Source organism: Triturus cristatus, chromosome 4_2 (genome assembly GCF_964204655.1).
Source record: "Triturus cristatus chromosome 4_2, aTriCri1.1, whole genome shotgun sequence".
Taxonomy (NCBI): Eukaryota; Metazoa; Chordata; class Amphibia; order Caudata; family Salamandridae; genus Triturus; species Triturus cristatus.
The window spans coordinates 310169220-310190983 of NC_140586.1; the positions used below are offsets into that span (position 1 = coordinate 310169220).

At 49.8% G+C, this 21764-nt stretch overlaps 1 protein-coding gene across 2 annotated transcripts in view; it reads right to left on the minus strand.

The window, feature by feature from the left end:
• Positions 1 to 21764, minus strand: part of LOC146833769 (dimethylaniline monooxygenase [N-oxide-forming] 2-like) — a 274031-nt gene that overhangs the window by 36942 nt on the left and 215325 nt on the right. For both annotated transcript variants that reach the window (XM_085601638.1, XM_085601637.1), the window contains exon 7: positions 685 to 1037. In XM_085601638.1, coding sequence (XP_085457764.1) covers positions 685 to 1037 — 353 coding nt within the window. The remainder of the gene's footprint in view (positions 1 to 684; positions 1038 to 21764) is intronic.

The following is a 21764-nucleotide window of genomic DNA, read 5'->3' on the forward strand; positions in this document are numbered from 1 at the left end:
TTTGGAAACTTGCTTGAGACATTAAGGACAATTATTCCAAGATGAACATAGAGACAATTAACAGTCCTATAGGATCTGTTGGCTAAGCATACTTTGGACTGACTCATCCAAATACTGACTCCCATATAATGGCAACTGACGGAAAACTGGCTACTCTTCAGCAGTGAACTGGGAAGAGACACACTGACCTCACAAAAATAACACTCAGGATACTTGCCCCTTATACTTTCCTTTTTAGAGGTAGCCTGGACTGATAGTTTTATGTGATTGGACTCAAGGACTCCCCCATCCATATTCTGATGGGACTGAGCCAAATTAGTATGTCAGAATATCAGTGTTTACAGCTCCCAAACATTGTTAGTATCTGATTCTGCTGGAGGCCAGGACTTTGCTCTGACAAGCTGGTACTATGCATATTCAAATAATAAATGCATCCTTGTCTATTGGATAAGGCCCATGTATCACCAGGCCAGGGTTCAGGAAACTACTGCACCAAAGAAGCCATGAGGTCGAATGCCACACTATAAAAACGATTAAAATAAATAAATTTTCTTGTTGCCATCTGATGACAACAACAAGAGCCTTCTGCAGTAACACAGAAACACATGCTATGAGAGACTAGACTGACAACAATCTTCCTTTTGTTTAATGCTACTGGGTTTCACTGGCCACCTGTTCTCTTACCTTTGAGGACTCGTGTGGCCCAACGTGCCTGCATTTCTGAGGTTACCAAGATCGAACCAATTGGTTTAATGAGGCCTATGAAGGCCAGTGTTGGTTTCTCCAGGTCCGGAGGGAAGACCTGCTTGTAGAGCAAAACCTTGCTGTTACTGGGTTTGGCAACCGATTCCTGCAGGAAAGGAAAAGTGAAGTGGAACCCTGTAGAGAAGATGACGATGTCAATGTCCTCCGAGGTACCATCTTCAAATGTGACGGAGTTTTCAGCAAACTCAGCCACACCTGGTTTCACTGAGAGAGAGCCTCTGATTATGCAGAATGGCAAGTCCTCACTGACCAGTGGATCTTTCCATGTGGAGCTGGAGAAGGCAAGAAAAAAGCACAAGAGACAGTAAAAATACCTTAAAGAAAATGTATGGAAGATAGAGACCAGATATTTTTATCGTTTACACCCAGTTCTTTTAGAAAATAAGTTAGTGCTAGTCTTTTGATAATGAAGTAATTGCTCACTTACTGCACATAGATCATGACATTAAATGGGAGATAAAGTGGGTATAAATAGATACTTACATTCTAATATGATTCCATATGGAGTCACGCATGTCTAAAGTCTCACCCTCTTATATTTCAATCTGTATTTGAAGCCACAAGGTGATGTCTTGAAAAGCAGGAAGCCACTTTGTAGGAAATTTGGATAAAACCCACTTACACATAAGAATGAATGCTCACACAACCTCACTGCCTTAATCTTCTCCCTTATTGGAAACTCAAAACTGGATGACTAATATGAAACTCCAGGTCCACCAAAGACAGAATTCTCTTGCTCTCCCGTTCATAATGCCAGGAATTCCTAATTGATTAGACAAATCAAGTTAAAGACACAAGTCTCTCAACAAAGCCAATCACCTCAGCAAAATAGTTTGGCTTCAAACTTAACAAATCTTAATCTTCATGTTAAAGGCATGACCACAAGCACCCGATTCCAATCAAAACTTCCCTTTAGTCACAAGTCCACTGTCCAAAACATGATGGCCATCCGCACTAATGTGGAAATGTGCTATTAACTTGCTAACCTGTGCTAAAGTGCATGTGCTCTCTCCTCTAAAAATGGTAATATTGGCTCATGCACAATTGGCATATTTAAGTGCTTAGAAGTCCTTAGTAAAGTGCACTACATGTGCCCAGGGACTATAAATTAAATGTTACTAGTGGGTCTGCAGCACCGATTGTGCCACCCACCAAAGTAGCCCTCTAAACAGAGCTCAGGCCTGCCATTGTAGAGCCTGTGTGTGCAGTTTTAAACTGTCATATCGGCTTGGCAAACCCATAACATTTTCTTCTTCTATACTTAAAACAAAACTGCTGCATGTTGATTTATCACTTTCTGAGGATCTGTTTACCGAGCTGTCCTCCACGTACTTGACTTTGGGGTTCATTACATTTTTTTTCTACATGCTCTCATGAAGTGACCTGCGGTACCACACTCTGAAAACATTTGAAAAATGATTGGACATTTCTTGTTTTTTACCATGAATTCTCAACTACCACACCTATAATAGTGAGCACCACTAGTTCTGCCTTTATTCAATTTACTATTTTTCCACCCTTGACATTCCTTGCACTCATTACGTCTTTATCGCCTACTTTGCATGGAGTGTCTTGTCCTACCTTGTTAACAATGTCTCTTTCACACTTTACAAAGCAGCTTTAGAATGCCTCAGAGACATCTCCCCTTTTTGCACTTTGGCTATTCAAAAAAACATTTATACTAAAGAAATCAAATCATTGTTACTGCTTCTTAAAAGACTTCAAATAGAATTAAAGGAGAAGCAGACTTTAGAAATGTAACATTCCTTGACTGTTGCCGCACTTTCTAGGAACTCCAGACACTATTGGCTTATAATAGTTAAAATGACAAAAGAAATATATACAAAACTTCTGTTCAAGTAATATGGCCGAGTAGTCGCAATCACAAGGCTCTGACAGCCTAAACTAAATCCGACCCTAAATCCTGATCCTGGATCGCCATCCCTACATGCAACAATACATTGGTAACAGGGAGGCCGATGAGAAATTCAAAACTCCGCCGTAATCCCCGCCAGACAGAAAGATAGCTGCAAGGCGAAGCCAGGCATGGAGCAGCGACAAAGCGGAATCGGAAGAGGGCCTGGGCTGCCGAAAGATGGTGATAAGTACCAAAGATCGATAGAAGCCTACACTGAGACAGGGCAGTCCCTAGGATAGCAAACACCAAGCCAGCTAGCCCCAACAGTCCCCGGCAGATCCGGAACCGGTAAAGTGCATTCACTGAAGAGGAAGCGGCACAAGAGTCCATAGGAAAATGCGCCCCCCTGGTAAGAGTGCGGCCGAGAGTGAAAGAGAAAGACGCAGGCGGGGCAGCAGAATTCACGTACCGCTAGGCTACCCCGGGCCCCCCTTCTGAGTGGGTGGGAATCCAGAGCTTAGCCTAAGGGACCTTGGTGTAGAGAGCCATCCGGGCTCTCCCCGACATTGTTGCATTTGCCCACGCATCCCTGCACCCCTTGGGGCGGGTTCGTCCCGAGGGTATAAATAAAAGAGGGGTAAGATCGCTCGGGGTCTTCCCGCCACGAGAACCAAACGGCGTTCCTGTGTCCATTATTTAGCGCACATTTAAGTATTTAACTGCGACATAGGCCCCGCCGCGCCACTTTGGCTACGAGGCCGGTCGCACCCTCACGCGTGCCTTCCGGTCCTTGGTGGCTCCCTCTGGAGTGTGCGGAGCCCCCCCGCTGTGCTTGCCCTCACGCCGCCTACCTGCTGCTTCCGGGAGCTCGCGGAGCCCACCCGCACCACTCCGATCAGGCCGCTTGGACTACGCGGCGGTCCCGCGTCCAGCTCCCGTGCTTCCCTGCCCGTCAGCGCTGCGCCCGCCTACGCGTCTCCCTCAGCAACGGGAGCGCGTTCAGCTGGCGGCGCTTCTGTGCGCTGTGTGGGGTAAGTGGAGTGGCCCCGCGCTGCTGCTGCTTGGTTGGCTGATATCCCCGCTCCTGCTCTGCCTCCTGCTGGCTCCTGATCAAAGCCGGCTGGTGTGCTGTAGGGGGCCTCATCAGGGCTGCCCTCTCTGCTGCCTGAACAAAAAAAAAAAAAGAAAGAAGAAATAGCACAGGAGGGAAACTAAAGGACACCAAAGGGGCTCAAAAGGAAACATACAAAAGGGGAGAAGGTCATCCCAGAAACATGACTGTGGGCCACGCGTCAAACATTAGCAGCATTTAGGTGGCATGTCCAGACACGCAGGCACTGGACATCTACTCAACGTAACACACGCAGTGGTTCACCTCGAACATACCTTGGTAGCTTTCATACACAAGGCAGTGGGGGCCAATTAGGGGCCGCAGGCATCGCCTGCAGGACTACGCCACATGGGCGTCCTTGACCAGGCGTAAGGACAGAGCACACGCCCCAGAGCGACACGCAAGCGTACAAGCCGTGCCTTTGCACCAGCATGCCCCTGCCTGGCTGCCATGAGTACTGCACCTCCCGCAGGCGCGGCCGCCCAGCAAGATGGAGGGCGCAACCCAGCCGTCTGTGCCAACCCACCACCGCCAGTGGTCACCCACACCGCAGTTGCACCGCTACCACCATTCAGCGAGGTTTCGAATCCCGCCACTGTTGCGCCAAGATGGAAGGCGTGGGTAGGTCGGCTGAATCATTATTTCAAGGGGACACGTGAAACTGATGGGACAGTAAAACGATCTCTCCTCTTCTACTATGGAGGAGCAAAAATGTATGACCTGTTTGAAACGCTCCCCAACACCGGGAATGAGGACGACTATGACGCGGCGGTCGCCGCGCTCAACAGGCACTTCGACCCACAGCTTAACCCTGATTTAGAAAAATTCAAGTTCCGGAGGGCGTGGCATACCGAAACCGAATCGGTTGACATGTTCTACGCGCGGCTACGCTGGCTGGCTAGCACGTGCCCGTTCACAGATCAGAGGGAGGAGATCCGAGACGAGATCATCTTGGGCTGCCGCTCAAAGCTCCTGCGAAAGCTGATCCTCCGACAGCCAGGAATCTCGCTGGACGAGATCCTGGTCCTCGCCCGCTCCCATGAACTATCGGACGCCCGGGCAGAAGAGATGGAAGCGGCCTTACACACTCCGGTCGTCACGGGGTCGGTGTCTAGGGCCCCGCACATCAAGGAAGAAAAGGTGGAGGCCATCCAGAGGCATCCCGCAGCGCCTCGTCAGGTCTCCAAACCGCCACCAGGTCGGTCGTGTGGGTACTGTGGCGAAGACCACCCAGCAACAGCCGTTTGCGGGGCGAAGGGAAAAACGTGCTCCCGCTGTGGAAGGCTAAACCACTATGCCAGAGTGTGCCGCGGCGGGCAGTTCCGGCAGCCATCGTCAAGACCCAGGTTCGGGCCACAGCATGTTCGCCAGGTCTCTCTTGTTGACCCGCCGACAATATCGGAAGACCAGCCACAGACACGACATCCGATATATGAGGACGAAGATGATGAGGTGTTCGTAGTGTCGTACGTCAGCTGGACAGGTTCCCGGCGAAGACCACCTCCCATGTGTTCAGTTTCAGTTGAGGGCACAGAGGTACAGGCCCTCATCGACACTGGTGCCTCCGTCAATGTGATGGACTCCGATCAGTATGACCGTCTGTCACCGCGACCCCCCCTCGCACCGCCCATGGCGCGAATATACACGTATGGAGGCACAGATCCTCTCCCTCTCCGTGGCATCATCCGAGCCACCATCGCTAGTGGGAGCTACTCTACGAAGGCACAGTTCCATGTCACCGAAGGCAAGAAAGGAACGTTACTCAGCTGCCACACAGCAGAGGATTTAGGACTTGTCTTCTTCGCCAACCAGGTACACGACTGGCATGCGGAGGCAATACTGAAGGAATTCCCAGCGCTCTTCACTGGCTTGGGGAAGCTCAAGGGCAAGTTGTTCAAGCTTCACATAGACCCCTCAGTACGGCCGGTAGCCCTCAGACACCGGAGGGTGCCCTTCAACTTACGCCCGCAAGTGGAGGAGGAGCTGCGAAAGCTCGAAGAGCTGGACGTCGTCGAGAAGGTCTCAGGCCCCACTCCCTGGGTGTCCCCGCTGGTCGTGGCACCCAAGCCCAAACAACCGGGGGCCATCAGACTCTGTGTCGACATGGGACTGCCCAACACGGCGGTGAAGAGGTCCATCGTGGCGGACCTCAACGGGGCAAAGTGGTTCTCGAAGCTGGACCTGAATGCCGACTACCACCAGCTGGAACTGGATCCGGGAAGCCGGTACATCACCACTTTTTCAACCCATGTTGGCCTCCGGAGGTACAAAAGGCTCAGCTTCGGAGTATCGTCAGCTGCAGAGGTCTTCCAAAATGCTATCCGCGAGACACTGTCAGGGCTGCAAGGAGTGATCAACCTCAGGGACGATATCCTTGTGTTCTCCACATCACTCGAGGAACATCACTCCCACCTCCGGGCCACGCTCAAGAGGCTGGCGGATTGTGGACTGACTCTACACAAATCCAAGTGCTCCTTTTATCAAGAAAGCGTAGACTTCTTTGGGTACACGTTCACTCGTGAAGGACTCCTGGTAGACCCGAAGAAGGCTGAGGCCATTAGGGCGGCCAGCACACCTCAAAGTCCCACCGAAGTGAAGAGCTTTCTCGGCATGGCCACCTACTGTGGACATTTCATTCCCAATCTTGCAGCCATGTCAGAGCCACTACGTGCCCTCACGCGGCACGACCACAAGTGGGAATGGACGCCAGCTGCCAACAAAGCGTTCCAAGACATCAAAAAGGGACTGCTAGACAAGATGGTCATGGCGTACTTCCACCCCAGAAGGCGAACAGAACTGGTCATTGATGCTAGCCCGGTGGGCCTAGGAGCGGTCCTCCTGCAGGAACATGGCCCTGAAGTGTGGAAACTCGTTGCATATGCCAGCAAAGCTCTCACGGACACCGAGATGAGGTATGCCCAGATCGAAAGGGAGGCGCTGGCCATCAAAAGGGCCTGTCAACATTTCCACCTCTATCTGTGTGGACAAGAATTTCATGTCGTGACGGACCACAAACCGCTGCTCCTGCTGTTTGCTGGTTCATCCAGGTTAGCGCCACCGAGGATCGAAAGATGGGCAGTGCAGTTACAAGCATACCACTTCAAAGTAATCTACCGTCCTGGGGCTCACAACCCCACGGACTATCTGTCCCGTCACCCGGAGTCTGTGGTGCCATCGGCCCCATTGGGGGACACCTGCAGCACTAAAGCGTTCGTCAACATGGTGTCGCAAGGGGCATGCCCCAGGGCCATGACGCTGGAAGAAATGGGTCGAGCAACTCGAGAGGACCCCACTCTCTCTCGCGTCCGGACAGCACTGGAGAATAATGGATGGGCCCATTTCATGGATGGAGCCCACGCCCTACAGCAAGAGGTCAGCCATGCTCGCCAACAGTTGTGGCACGTCTGGAGCGAACTCAGTGTGGGGGAAGAAGGAGTCATCCTGAGGGGACACCTCATAGTGGTTCCGGAAAGCCTACAGAGAAGAGTCCTTGCGCTGGCACACGTGGGCCATCAAGGGATGGCCAAAACCAAGGCCAGGCTGCGCGACAAAGTCTGGTTCCCGGCGATGGACTCCAAAGTAGAGGAGATGGTGCGACAATGCCACGCCTGTACCATCACCGGAGGGGACCCTGTGCCAGCCTCGGTAATCACAGAAGAAGCGAGCAGGACTCCGTGGACGCATCTCAGCGTGGACTTTGGGAGTTTTCCAGACGGTTGCCACATGCTGGTCATGGCGACTCGTTCTTGAAATTCCCTATCGTTGAGGTGATGGCGTCGACGGCGTTCACCCATGTGAAGAGGGTCCTGGACCGAGTGTTCGCAATGATGGGGTTGCCCGAGGAGGTCAGGTCGGACAACGGACCCCCTTTTCAGGGGCGAGAATTCCAAGAATACCTCGAATGTCTGGTGGTACGCCACAGGAAGATCACCCCACTATGGCCCCAAGCGAACGGGGAGGTGGAACGGCTAATGAGAACAATTAATCGAGCGCTGCGCATCGCCGTGGAGAATGGAGAAGATCCGGAAGCAGCTCTTGATCAGTTCCTCGGTACATACCGCCAGGCTCCACACAGCACCACCAAGTGTACTCCAGCTCACCTTCTGTTCAAGAGAGCCCCACGGGATAGCATTCTGTCAGATCCGGTGTGGGTACCTACTGAGCGGGATGACGCAGCCATCCAAGCAAGGAGAGAAACAACCAATTGGAAGGCCAGTGAGGCCCAAAGGGCCTCAGAACCACAGCTGAGTTTGGGAGACCGCGTGGTGATCAAAGACCGACACCCTGGGTGGAAGTTCCGGACCCCCTATGAGCCCGAGGTATGGACCGTGGTCAACGTTCAAGGAACCATGGTCACAGCGAGAAGGGGGCAGCAATCCATCACAAGGAACGTGTGGAGCTTCAAGATGATCTTGGAGGCGGACACAGACCAAGATGGGTCTGGCTATCAAGGATCACCTTTGAGCCTCTCCTCTCCTGCGTCTCCCAGGGAGCGGATCACCTCACCGTTCACCCCTCAGCGAGTCAGGGCCACGCTGGGAATGAACGGCCAACCTGCCAGGACACTGCCGCCGAGGCGTCCGGGAGTGTTCCGTTGGGCACTTCCCCCGAGCCTTGTGTCCAGAGCCAGAAGTATAGTCTCCTGCCGAACCCAGTCCCGAGCCAGAGGCTGAAGGACTTTGTATAAACTTCTCCATGACCGGGAAGGACGTGATGGTTCTGAACTGAAAGAAAGGAGGAATGTAGAGAGCCATCCAGGCTCTCCCCGACATTGTTGCATTTGCCCACGCATCCCTGCACCCCTCGGGCGGGCTCGTCCCGAGGGTATGAATAAAAGAGGGGGAAGATTGCTCGGGGTCTTCCCGCCACAAGAACCAAACGGCGGTCCTGTGTCCATTATTTAGCGCACACGTATTTAACTGCGACATAGGCCCCACCGCGCCACACTTGGGGAGTAGAAATCCTGGGGAAGAAACAAACTGGAAGCCGGCAGAGAAGAAGACACTGAGGCCTAAGAGGTCGCTGAGCAGAGCGCTAGATGGTGTAAAGGGGAGAAATAGTGAACCTCAGCGGAAGGTCCTGCATCCCAGAATCATAACCCAGTATAGCAGACACCGGAGGTGAGAGACCGGGTGGGGGCAGGGACGCCAGATGGAAGCAGATGCCGCCCGAGATTGGGGAATCGACCAGAGGTCCGGTGGAGATTGGACAGACCCCGGTGAGGGGCTGCTAACCTGCGGATGGCACAGGCTTCTGAAATCCCTTTGAGGCCCCTGGCAGCATAAGCACAGGCTCAGAAAAGAAGTAGGGGCCTGCGGTTGCTCCTGGGGGGGGGGGGGGGGGCTGAGCCAGAGAAGACAAAGAAAGTGGTCCCATCGGGGACTATTGTTCGCATGGCAGGGGGGTGTTAGAGCGGCCGGGGTGAATCGCCTCCCCCCCCCCCCTCAGTGGGTGAAGTTGTAAAACATCAACGGGAACAGGCCTGGGCAGTAAGGAAGTGGGAACTGGCAGAGAGGAGGCAACCGAGTCCTGTGTGCAGTGGCTGTGCCAAAACCCCAGGACTGAGAGATGGCCCCTGGAGGGGACATCCGCGGAAACTGAAAGATTCGGAGACAAGAGCACGAGCGAGCTCAGAGGTAAAACGAGACCTGCCCTGAGTAGAGAGAGAGCCACTGGGCCTAGCTAAGGCCTGCCCTTCCAAATAACGGATACTCCGAAGCACACAGTGAACGAGGACTGTAGGCGGGAGGCTGAGTGCCTAAAGGCAGGGTCACTCCGTCGTGGTCTAAAGAGTCTTAGAGGTGCCCTGTTGAAGGGGTACAGAAGGGAGCTCCCAAAAGACAGTGAACACAAAATGAAGGTAAACAGCAGGCATAGAAGACGGGACCTGAAGCCCCTTCCTGATATGGGGAACTAATAGGAAGCGGAGCAGACACAAAGAGCGGGCAGTGTCTCGAGGTACACCTCGCAAATCACCTCAGATCTTCGCTGAGAGAAAAAGACAATGAGGTAGAGGGCTAGGGGTGTAATCTGGCCACACTGCAGCATAGAGAACATAAAGGTGGAAAAGACACACGAGACAGCATACCAAAAGAAGGGCCCCAGTACCCGGGAGGACAAAAAAGAGCTAAGTCAACTCAAGGTAAACTGAATAAAGTGGCTGAGAATGAGAGTGGCAGCTCTGCTAGTAAGTGGGAGCATACCATAGCCTAGCTAAAGGACAACAGAAATGAGGTGCTCATGGCCCAACCTGATAGTGGAAAGGAAAAACAAGCCGTCCTATCCTGAGCCTGTGGGACCGAGCGCCAGACAACCAAGCCAGAACATGACCAGGGAAGAGTAATGGGCCCTGCAGCAGGAGCGGAGGGAGAAACGCCGCCACCTCCAGACAACACATCTCTCCTGCAAGTGATGCAGTCCTCCAGAGAAGCACTGAAAGGTAGGATAGCAGAGGTGCGCTGCAAAGTTACCCTGCTGAGACAAGACTTATCAGAAAGCGTGACACAAGCAGAGCAACGCATGCCAGGAGTGGAGGACACAGCACACATGCTCCGTAATGAAGTCACAACCCTTACCTCCTCTCCAAATGAAATTGTCTGGAGGGTGGATGATGCAGAAAATAAGGCACACAGTAACAACCTGCGTTTTGTGGGATTTCCGGAAGGAATAGAGGGAACAGATGCAGGTGTTTTTCTGGCCCTCTGGTTTGAGGAATACCTCCCGGCGGTGCAGTTCTCGTCCTGCTTCATTGTGGAAAGAGCACATAGGATGCCCGCCATCGGGCCACTGATGGGAGCTCCACCAAGGCCCATAGTAGCCTGCTTCTTGAACTTTCAGGATCGTGACTTGATATTGAGAGAGTTGAGGAAGCGGGGAGAAGTTCAGGTTGAAGATACCAAAATCGTGGTCTTCCCAGACTACTCAAGAGAGGTCAAGAAGCAAAGACATAATTTTGACGCAGTGAAGGCAAAATTGAGGCAGCTCCAGCTGCAGTACATGTTGCTCTTTCTGGCAAAGCTTAAAGTCCTCTACCAGGGAAAATCTCTCTTCTTTCAGAGGCCGGAAGAAGCCTGGGCTTGGATAGAACAACGCCCATCACTGCGGCGCCGGCCTGAACCCGGTGGATCCCCGAATGCGGCTCCACAGCGGGAGACAATCTCAAAGCAAAAAAGAGATGTAAGGCATCACAGGACTAGCTGGTCAAGCATGAAATGAGCGGAGACTCCCCTCAGACGGAGTACACAGTCAACTGAGGATATACCCTCCACCAAATCAGAAGAAGAAAAGCAGGAAAAGATGGTGAAACTGAAGCAATTGAGAGCTGGGGTCGCGCAATTCTGGAAGTGTCAGATCAAGATCGCACAATGGACACAGACAGTGATCATCCACTGCTCCAGAAGATTGTACGGATTGAAGAGCAGAAACCAGCAGAGGCCGACCAATGAACTGAGCCACAACAGATGCAGGAGGGAGGCGAGAAAGGGTGAACCGAGTGGGCTGAAGGATGACCGGTGGAGAGTAAGCCAGCACTAGGTGCCCCGACACATTAACACACACAACACCTCGGGGAAGTAGTTAGAACACATCCCCTTCACTTTTGGGTATAATTGGGTAGGAATATACAGAAGGGGACAGTTAAGAGGGGGGGGGGGGGACAGACCTCTCAGTCTTCACCTGCGCCATAGTTGTCAAGTTGACCATTGGGGTTCGGGCGTGGGTAAGGGGAGAGAGTGGGGAGGGGGGAGTTTCAAAGGGAAGTTGAAGTGAGTGGGGCAACAAAGACAGGGTTGTATAACATTGAAAATTGGACTAGGAGAGCATGGACGAGAGGGCGGGGAAGGATATGCCCAGGCGTCGACATGGGCAGCATGGTTTATTCAAAAGTCTATCCAAGGGGATTCAGGATAAGGGTGGCTACTCGTTGTTGACTTGGAATGTCAGCGATTTAGAAAACAAAATTAAGAGAGGGCTGGTAGCTAATTACTTTAAGAGATTGAAACTGGTTATAATTTTACTTCAAGAAACGCACCTTCAAGGCACCCAGTGGGCATTCCTTGGGCATACACAACACTGGCCCATGCAGGATTCACAAGTGGTTTGAGAGGCGTAGCAATACTCAAAGCAGAAACCCCCATTCCGCATTCACAAAACGTGGGCAGACCCCAACAACACCTTTGTGACAGTCCAGGGGCTCTGGGGGCAAAGAGAATTTACCCTGGTCAGTCTATATGCTCCCCCAGGACTACAAAAAGGCACATTTAATAGGGTGGTGGAGATCCTGCCAGCTTCTGACTCCTCAACACACATATTAGGAGGGGACTTTAATGATGTGGTAGAGCCAGGCTTAGACCACTCACGCACCAACAGGGGACAGGTGAACCCGACATGACTAGCAGAACAGATACCGACCATGGGCCTGGTCAGTGTCTGCCGTAAACACCATCCGACAGACCGCACATATTCATTCTTCTCAGGGGCGCATAAGGTGTTCTCAAGGCTAGACTACCTTCTTGTACCAGCAGGAGAGATAAGTGATGTCACAAAGATAGAATACCTGGTGAGAGGGTTATCTGACCACTCACCCCTATGGATGACAATAGGAGGGAAAACCCATGGGCGTAGGTCAGGCTGGAGACTCAATGCATGGGAACTCAGAGCCCCGGTAGTAGCAGAGGAGATTAGAGTGGATGCAGAACTGTATTTTAGTGAAAACGAGGGTTCTGTGTCGTCGGATGTAGTCTTATTGGAGGCATTTAAAATGGTTCTCCGAGATGGAGCACAAAATACAATTGCACATAAGAAGAAGAAAGTGATTAGAGAGGTCAAGGCTCTGGAGTGTAAACTCACAGCTTTGGAGAAACAAGCCCTTACAAACAATGATCTGCAGCTACTTCGTCAGATAGAAGTTGCTCGTCTGGAATATCAGGCGATGGCCCAGCAGGAAGCCAAGTCGCAACTGATGGCGATGCACCATTGCCTCTATGATACTGGAGATAGAGCAGGGAGGCTGCTAGCATGGCTGGGTTGAAAGGAGAGGGATTCTAGGTGGGTAGCAGCCATTCAGGAAGAGGGTGCGATACACACGGATGCCCAAATATAGCAGACGCCTTCGCGCGTTATTATGCAGGTTTCTACAAAGCATGGGTTCTAGCAGACATCTCTCAAATTGTTAGCTACCAGACCAAACTAAATATACCCACCCTAGGCAGAGAAGAGCAAGTTGCTCTCGAAGCAGAATTCACCCTAGAAGAAGTCATGACGGCCATTGAGAAACTAAAATCGGGCAAAAACCCCGGGATCTAACAGTATACCGGCATAATTTTTTAAAGCAAATGTTAGTCTGCTGGGCCCATATCTCCTTAAGCTGTTCCTGGCAGCTCAAACAGAGGGATCCCTGCAGTTAGATCTCCGGAGTGGTACTGTGGTAGTGATCCACAAGCCAGGAAAACCGGCACTAGGCTGTGGGTCATACCACCATATAGCGTTACTTAATATAGAAACGAAAGCACTGGCCACGATCCTAGCCACAAGACTGGTGTCAGTGATCACTACCCTCATACACAGTGACCAGTCTGGCTTCATGTCCAGGAGGGCAACAAGACTCAACCTATGCACACTGGCCAACTGGTTGGATGCATTTAGAAACAGGGAGAACCCACATGTAATTCGATCACTGGATGCAGAAAAGGCATTCAATACAGTGCACTGGCCATTCATATTAGTGAAATTCAGATTCGGACCGAAGTTCTTGGCCTGGATAGACTTATTATACACCAACCCAAGGGCACAAGTATGGGTTAACAGAGCAATGTCATTTGATTTCCCAATCAACCGAGGCACCAGACAAGGATGTCCCCTCTCTCCACAATTATTTTCCCTGATAGTAGAACCACTGGCATGTGGTTCTACCCAACGATACCCAAATATCAGTGGCCTTAGAGATGAGCAAGGGTGACTCAAGGATGAAAATATCTCATTGTACGCAGCTGAGATACTTCTATATGTTACAGAGCTGGATACGTCACTACCTGCAATACTGCAGATCTTTGACGAATATGGCCTTCATGCAGGGTACCAAATAAACTGGGGCAAATCCAGCTTATATACAGTGGGTGGAGGTCCAAACACACTGAGGGCGCTGAGACAATTGCATATCGAACAAGAGGTATTCCAGTATCTTGGCCTCCATATATCCACTAAATCGGAGGCTAGCATTGATCACAATATTAAAAAAGTACTCTGGGAATTCCATGCAGATGTGGAACGATGGCGCAAGCTCCCATTGACCCTCCTGGGCAGAGCAGCAATGTTCAAAATGATCACTCTTCCTAAGCTGCTCTATGTTCTCCATAACACCTACCATAAGACTCCAAAGAGATATTTCGGACCATAGAGCGAGAGATTTGCTCCCTTCTTTGGAATAGGGGAGACCCAAGAGTGTCACTACAGACCCTGCAACGTAGCCACTATAACGGAGTAACAGGGCTCCCAGATATTAGGTCTAACTACTGGGCAGCCCACTTGGTGGCCCTAAATAAAAGGGGCCACGTGCCTGGCGACCATCCAGCACATGCCCTAGAAAGGCTGGAATTCCAACCCCGCTCATACCTTCACTATACATACGGGGTAAGGGGAATTAGGAAACTGCTCTCGGCTACCCAAGTAACGAAAGAGGCATAGAAGGCGGCAGAGCGTCAAATGAAGTGGGAGGGGAAACGTACAAAAGAGACACCATTGTGGGCGGGGGCATGTCTCCCAGAGTTAGCCAAACTGCAGGGATGCAAAACATGGGATATAATAGGGATCTCTAAACTATGGGACATAATAGAGAAAGGAGGCTTGATCACATTTTCCACACTGCAAAGGGAATTTCAGATGAGCGAAACCCAGAGATACAAGTACCTACAACTGCAACATGCCTGGACGGCAGAAAAGCTAGATACGTCAGACATCCCAGACTTTGCGCCAGTTGAGGGTAGACTACTACAGGGTGCAATACAGGAGACATTCATTTCATGGATATACAAAACTTTCATTAACAATATGGCAGACAATCTCCAGGCTCTTAGGGAGAAATGGGAAGAGACCATGTGGGGAACAGAGGACACAGACTGGGAAGCAGCGCTAATGCATCCATGGGAGGTAGCCATAAAACTCAGGCTATGCCGGATACAATTTAAAGTTTTACACAGGGCTTATTTTGACAGGGCGCGTCTACATAAAATAGGGAGGGCCGAGTCACCTGAATACATTCGCTGCAAAACACAAATTGGGACCTTTATCCATACATTATGGGAATGTCATCTCATTAAGGCATACTGGAATCAGATAATGGATGAGTTGGGAAAGGTAGTGGACTCACAACTACCAGTGAATCCTAAATACGCTTAGCTTGGTATCCCTATGGAAGTGGATCTCTCTCGATATAACCTCTTGCTATGTAACTTGGGGTTGATGGTAGCTAAGAGAGACATTGCCAAACACTAGGGGCTGCAAACCTTCCCAAAAGGGTAGATTGGAGAAAAGGTATGGACCTTTACATGGGGGCAGAAAAGGTGATATACCAGGCAAGAGGGTGCCCCAAAAAGTTTACAAAGATCTGGGGTCCCTGGATAAGATACTATTGGTTTGAAAAAGAAGATGTCATGGACAATCCTAGACCAAAACCGAGGACATTGGAAGAATAAGATACATGCCCCCTCTGTACCCCACAACATTTGTAATAAGCTAGAACGCATTCTCATGCAAGGTTATGACTGTCAACTATGTTGTATAAGAACCATGCTTACACAATGGTGTGTCAGATGTTACTATTCTAATGTTAAGCTGCTCTTGAAAATGTATCAACAAAAATATTCTAAAAAAAAAGTATCAAAAAACACAGTACAGGTTATGTGGATGAACTGTATTCCTCAAATGGATGGTTTCCAATAGGAAAAACAGAGGCCAGGGTCCTACGGGCAAGTGAATTTCCTTCATTACAATCCCGGGATATAATAAAGTTAATCAGGAAGGTGAGAGACAATACAGCATAGGGTCCCAAAGATCCTGAACTATGGGGTCATTTTTTTAACCATTATTTACATCTTTCTTTAAGCTTAGTATTGTACCTGATCACTGTAAAGGGTGTGTAACAATGAAAAACCTCAAGAATGGTTTGCAATTAGATCCAAAGAATTATAGACAGATTGCATTCTAAGATGCAATCAGCAAACTATATTCTGCCTATACCTGAGAACAAATGAAAACATGCTCTCATTGGTCCCAGGCTCAGCTATCCCTCAGGGGGTAATTGGTATTTGGGTACTGATGGGCTCAAGAAGGTATCATCTTTTAAGTACCTTGGAGCTATACTTATTTATAATATGCATTTTAATCTTCATATTTGTCATTTATGAGCTGTGGGGAATTCTCATTCAGCAGATATAGGAGGAGTTTATAAAGCTGCAGCTATAATGTATTTCGGACAGGCCCTTAAGGTATTTAATGTAAAAATGTCCGCATTGTTACTCTATGGTATGTGTCTTTTACTAATTATCATGCTTTTTCATTGAGTCGAAGAGATAATTTTAAGATCTTTAATATCTATTCAACAACACATTCAAATACATATTATTCACCCGGAAGAACTGCATCTAACTGCTTGTATAGTCAAGGCTTACGACTTGTAAAGTACTAAGCTCTCTGAGCCACCTTGCTAGTTTCATTAGTATAAACTATTCAAGAGTAGGGTGTGGCCAGCATAGACCCAGGAGTACCAGATCCAGCCCATACTTTCAGTAAAGTAACATAAGAAACATGTCCATATAATTAACCTAAATGGAATTAATTCACATATTCAGTGATGATCCTGTAAATCTGGCATCGGTCAGGGCCTTCTGGTCCAGAGTGAGACATATAGCAAAGTGCCGTCATACCATTAAGATTGTTTTGTAAGTTATTGGGTGCATCCTATTACACTGAAATGGTGCGGCATAGCTAGTTGTATGTTTTCATTGCTGCAGAAGGCTTTGTTGTACCCTGCTAGTAACCCATGCCTGGTCTGAATAACTGAGACGTGATGCTGACGCACAGAGGTGGACTACATAGTCCCAGGTGGTCAAATCCATGCCGTAGTTCCACATTAACTACTGACCATATATTTACATTTTATTTAAAAGTACTTGAATGTAAATGTATCTCGCGAAGATATCTGTAGTACTGTAGTACAGGAGGCACGTAGACTTCCAGTTACCTCTTTGAATAAGCCAAAGTCTACAGTAGTGCCTTACAGTTAGTCGGCCCACACCAACATATATATTATGATATATTTATCATATATATTCATCACGGTAAATACCCATTACAACAATTTCACCCCGCATACCATAACAACGCAACTACCATTACTCCGCAATGCCATTACAACGCATGGCATTACAATGCATATGCATTTACCACGCGTGCTTTTACAACGAATTTCATTGTAAAGGCATAAATGGCAAATGCATATGTATTTTATATGTAAGTATAAGGTAAGTATAGGGTTTTGGTGTAGGGGTATATGTTTTGGGGTGCCAAGGTTAATTTTAGTGTTTAGGGTGGGTTTGTGTTTTTTGGTGCAGGGGTAATTTTAGGGTTTAGGGTACGTTTGGATTTTGGGGTGAACAGGCAAACTTTAGGGTTCAGGGTTTGAATGGGGTTTGGGATAAAGTGTGGGTTTGGGTTTTGAGGTGATTTGGGGTTTTGGGGTGCAGGGGTATTTTTAGGGTTCAGGGGTTTGGGTTTTGGGGTGCAGGTTTTTTTTAGGGTTCAGGGTTTGTTTGGGTTTTTTGGGTGCCCAGGGTAATTTTAGGGTTCAGGGTGGGTTTAGGGTGCTAAGGGTAAATTAAGAATTTAGGGGTTATGGGTTTTGGGGTGGTATAGGTAATTTTACTATTTTGGGGTGTTTAGATATTGGGATACAAAGGGACATTTATGGGTTTTAGGGGGAATTAAAAAAAAAATATATATATATATACACAACAAAGTTCCCCAAAGGGTGGAGGCACACACAGGGGATCGCTCGCTTCTCATCAGAACAGAGCCCCACAATCACACACATCTCCTGTCCCGCTGCCGCTCGAATCCTCTGGCAGCAGCCGAGCCGCAATGCTTACGCGGCGGTGCCATCCGTGGCCGGGGCAGTCACTACGATATACAACAAAGTTCCCCAAAGGGTGGAGGCACACACAGGGGATCGCTCGCTTCTCACCAGAACAGAGCCCCTTCCATCATGCTGCCGACGCGTTTCAGGCCAAACCGCCCTTCCTCATGGGCAGCCTTTGATGCAATGATTAATGGCAAACAAACCACCAGTTTGTGTCCTTTTATTTCGATTACGCCCAATTAGGTAATTCAAAGCATTCTGGTACTGGTAGTCTTTATAAAATCATTCCCAAATGGGGTGCCACCATTAAAGCCATTCAAATGCAATCAGATTTTGGGGATGTCTGAGTAGATGCAAATACAAATGCAAAAATAACAATTGATGGACAGAATGCAGAACAATGTCATACATTCACCCCAGTACAGAGATCTGGGCCTAAATCCATCGTTTTTTTGCTCACCATGCCATTCCAGTTTGAACCCAGCCATATGCAAATCAGTCTTGACCCTGTGCCCCATGGGAACAGTCCAGCCCGAACTGCCAAGCCAGGTCCTCCCTGGACTGGAAACAAGCATCCTAGGACCGGTTTCGGGCTTTCAGCCCTCGTCAGCCAGGATAGCTTGATTCCAGTGGCATGGAGAGCAAGGGACTCACGTCTGAGCATACCCTTCCCACTCGGGGTGACAAATGCAAAAATAACAATTGATGGACAGAATGCAGAACAATGTCATACATTCACCCCAGTACAGAGATCTGGGCCTAAATCCATCGTTTTTTTGCTCACCATGCCATTCCAGTTTGAACCCAGCCATATGCAAATCAGTCTTGACCCTGTGCCCCATGGGAACAGTCCAGCCCGAACTGCCAAGCCAGGTCCTCCCTGGACTGTAAACAAGCATCCTAGGACCGGTTTCGGGCTTTCAGCCCTCGTCAGCCAGGATAGCTTGATTCCAGTGGCATGGAGAGCAAGGGACTCACGTCTGAGCATACCCTTCCCACTCGGGGTGACAAATGCAAAAATAACAATTGATGGACAGAATGCAGAACAATGTCATACATTCACCCCAGTACAGAGATCTGGGCCTAAATCCATCGTTTTTTTGCTCACCATGCCATTCCAGTTTGAACCCAGCCATATGCAAATCAGTCTTGACCCTGTGCCCCATGGGAACAGTCCAGCCCGAACTGCCAAGCCAGGTCCTCCCTGGACTGGAAACAAGCATCCTAGGGCCGGTTTCGGGCTTTCAGCCCTCGTCAGCCAGGATAGCTTGATTCCAGTGGGGCTGGACTGTTCCCACAAGGAACAGGGTCAAGACTGATTTGCATATGGCTGGGTCCAAACTGGGGTGGTGTGGTGAGCAAAAGAATGATGGATTAAACCCAGATCTTTGGGACTGGGGGTGAATGTTTGCATTGTCCAGCATTCCGTCCATCAATTGTTTCTTTTGCGTTTGTCGCCCTAAGTGGGAAGGGTATGCCCAGACGTGGGTCCCGTGCTCACTACACCACTGGATTCAAGCTAGCCTGGCTGAAGAAGGGTGATGCCCTGAAACCGGTCCCAGGATGCTTGTTTCTGGTCCAGTGAGGACCTGGCTTGGCAGTTCGGGCTGGACTGTTCCCACAAGGAACAGGGTCAAGACTGATTTGCATATGGCTGGGTCCAAACTGGGGTGGTGTGGTGAGCAAAAGAATGATGGATTAAACCCAGATCTTTGGGACTGGGGGTGAATGTTTGCATTGTCCAGCATTCCGTCCATCAATTGTTTCTTTTGCGTTTGTCGCCCTAAGTGGGAAGGGTATGCCCAGACGTGGGTCCCGTGCTCACTACACCACTGGATTCAAGCTAGCCTGGCTGAAGAAGGGTGATGCCCTGAAACCGGTCCCAGGATGCTTGTTTCTGGTCCAGTGAGGACCTGGCTTGGCAGTTCGGGCTGGACTGTTCCCACAAGGAACAGGGTCAAGACTGATTTTCATATGGCTGGGTCCAAACTGGGGTGGTGTGGTGAGCAAAAGAATGATGGATTAAACCCAGATCTTTGGGACTGGGGGTGAATGTTTGCATTGTCCAGCATTCCGTCCATCAATTGTTTCTTTTGCGTTTGTCGCCCTAAGTGGGAAGGGTATGCCCAGACGTGGGTCCCGTGCTCACTACACCACTGGATTCAAGCTAGCCTGGCTGAAGAAGGGTGATGCCCTGAAACCGGTCCCAGGATGCTTGTTTCTGGTCCAGTGAGGACCTGGCTTGGCAGTTCGGGCTGGACTGTTCCCACAAGGAACAGGGTCAAGACTGATTTGCATATGGCTGGGTCCAAACTGGGGTGGTGTGGTGAGCAAAAGAATGATGGATTAAACCCAGATCTTTGGGACTGGGGGTGAATGTTTGCATTGTCCAGCATTCCGTCCATCAATTGTTTCTTTTGCGTTTGTCGCCCTAAGTGGGAAGGGTATGCCCAGACGTGGGTCCCGTGCTCACTACACCACTGGATTCAAGCTAGCCTGGCTGAAGAAGGGTGATGCCCTGAAACCGGTCCCAGGATGCTTGTTTCTGGTCCAGTGAGGACCTGGCTTGGCAGTTCGGGCTGGACTGTTCCCACAAGGAACAGGGTCAAGACTGATTTGCATATGGCTGGGTCCAAACTGGGGTGGTGTGGTGAGCAAAAGAATGATGGATTAAACCCAGATCTTTGGGACTGGGGGTGAATGTTTGCATTGTCCAGCATTCCGTCCATCAATTGTTTCTTTTGCGTTTGTCGCCCTAAGTGGGAAGGGTATGCCCAGACGTGGGTCCCGTGCTCACTACACCACTGGATTCAAGCTAGCCTGGCTGAAGAAGGGTGATGCCCTGAAACCGGTCCCAGGATGCTTGTTTCTGGTCCAGTGAGGACCTGGCTTGGCAGTTCGGGCTGGACTGTTCCCACAAGGAACAGGGTCAAGACTGATTTGCATATGGCTGGGTCCAAACTGGGGTGGTGTGGTGAGCAAAAGAATGATGGATTAAACCCAGATCTTTGGGACTGGGGGTGAATGTTTGCATTGTCCAGCATTCCGTCCATCAATTGTTTCTTTTGCGTTTGTCGCCCTAAGTGGGAAGGGTATGCCCAGACGTGGGTCCCGTGCTCACTACACCACTGGATTCAAGCTAGCCTGGCTGAAGAAGGGTGATGCCCTGAAACCGGTCCCAGGATGCTTGTTTCTGGTCCAGTGAGGACCTGGCTTGGCAGTTCGGGCTGGACTGTTCCCACAAGGAACAGGGTCAAGAATGATTTGCATATGGCTGGGTCCAAACTGGGGTGGTGTGGTGAGCAAAAGAATGATGGATTAAACCCAGATCTTTGGGACTGGGGGTGAATGTTTGCATTGTCCAGCATTCCGTCCATCAATTGTTTCTTTTGCGTTAGATGCAAATACAATCACACACATCTCCTGTCCCGCTGCCGCTCGAATCCTCTGGCAGCAGCCGAGCCGCAATGCTTACGCGGCGGTGCCATCCGTGACCGGGGCAGTCACTACGATATACAACAAAGTATATATATATATATATATATATATATATATATTACCTACTGGCGGTCGCCAGTAGGTAGTTATAGTTAGGACCACGTTTCCATAGGAAATCCGCAACATTCTATTTTGAATAACTTTGGCGCCGGTCGACGAATCCTCGCGAATTTTTCAAAATAGGTGGGGCGCTACGCTCCGCTCCTACCCTGAAAGTCTCGGGGGGATTCGTCAAGCGGGGGCTGAGATAAAAGGGGGGTCCCAAAACGCGTTTTTCCCATGCATTTTTCCATAGGACCTTTAGACACAGCTACAGCCCGAACGGCTGAACAGAATTACTTGAAATTTGGCAGAGAGGTAGCCATAAGGTCAAGGAAGTGCCTTTTGCAGGTCTGGTGTAAATC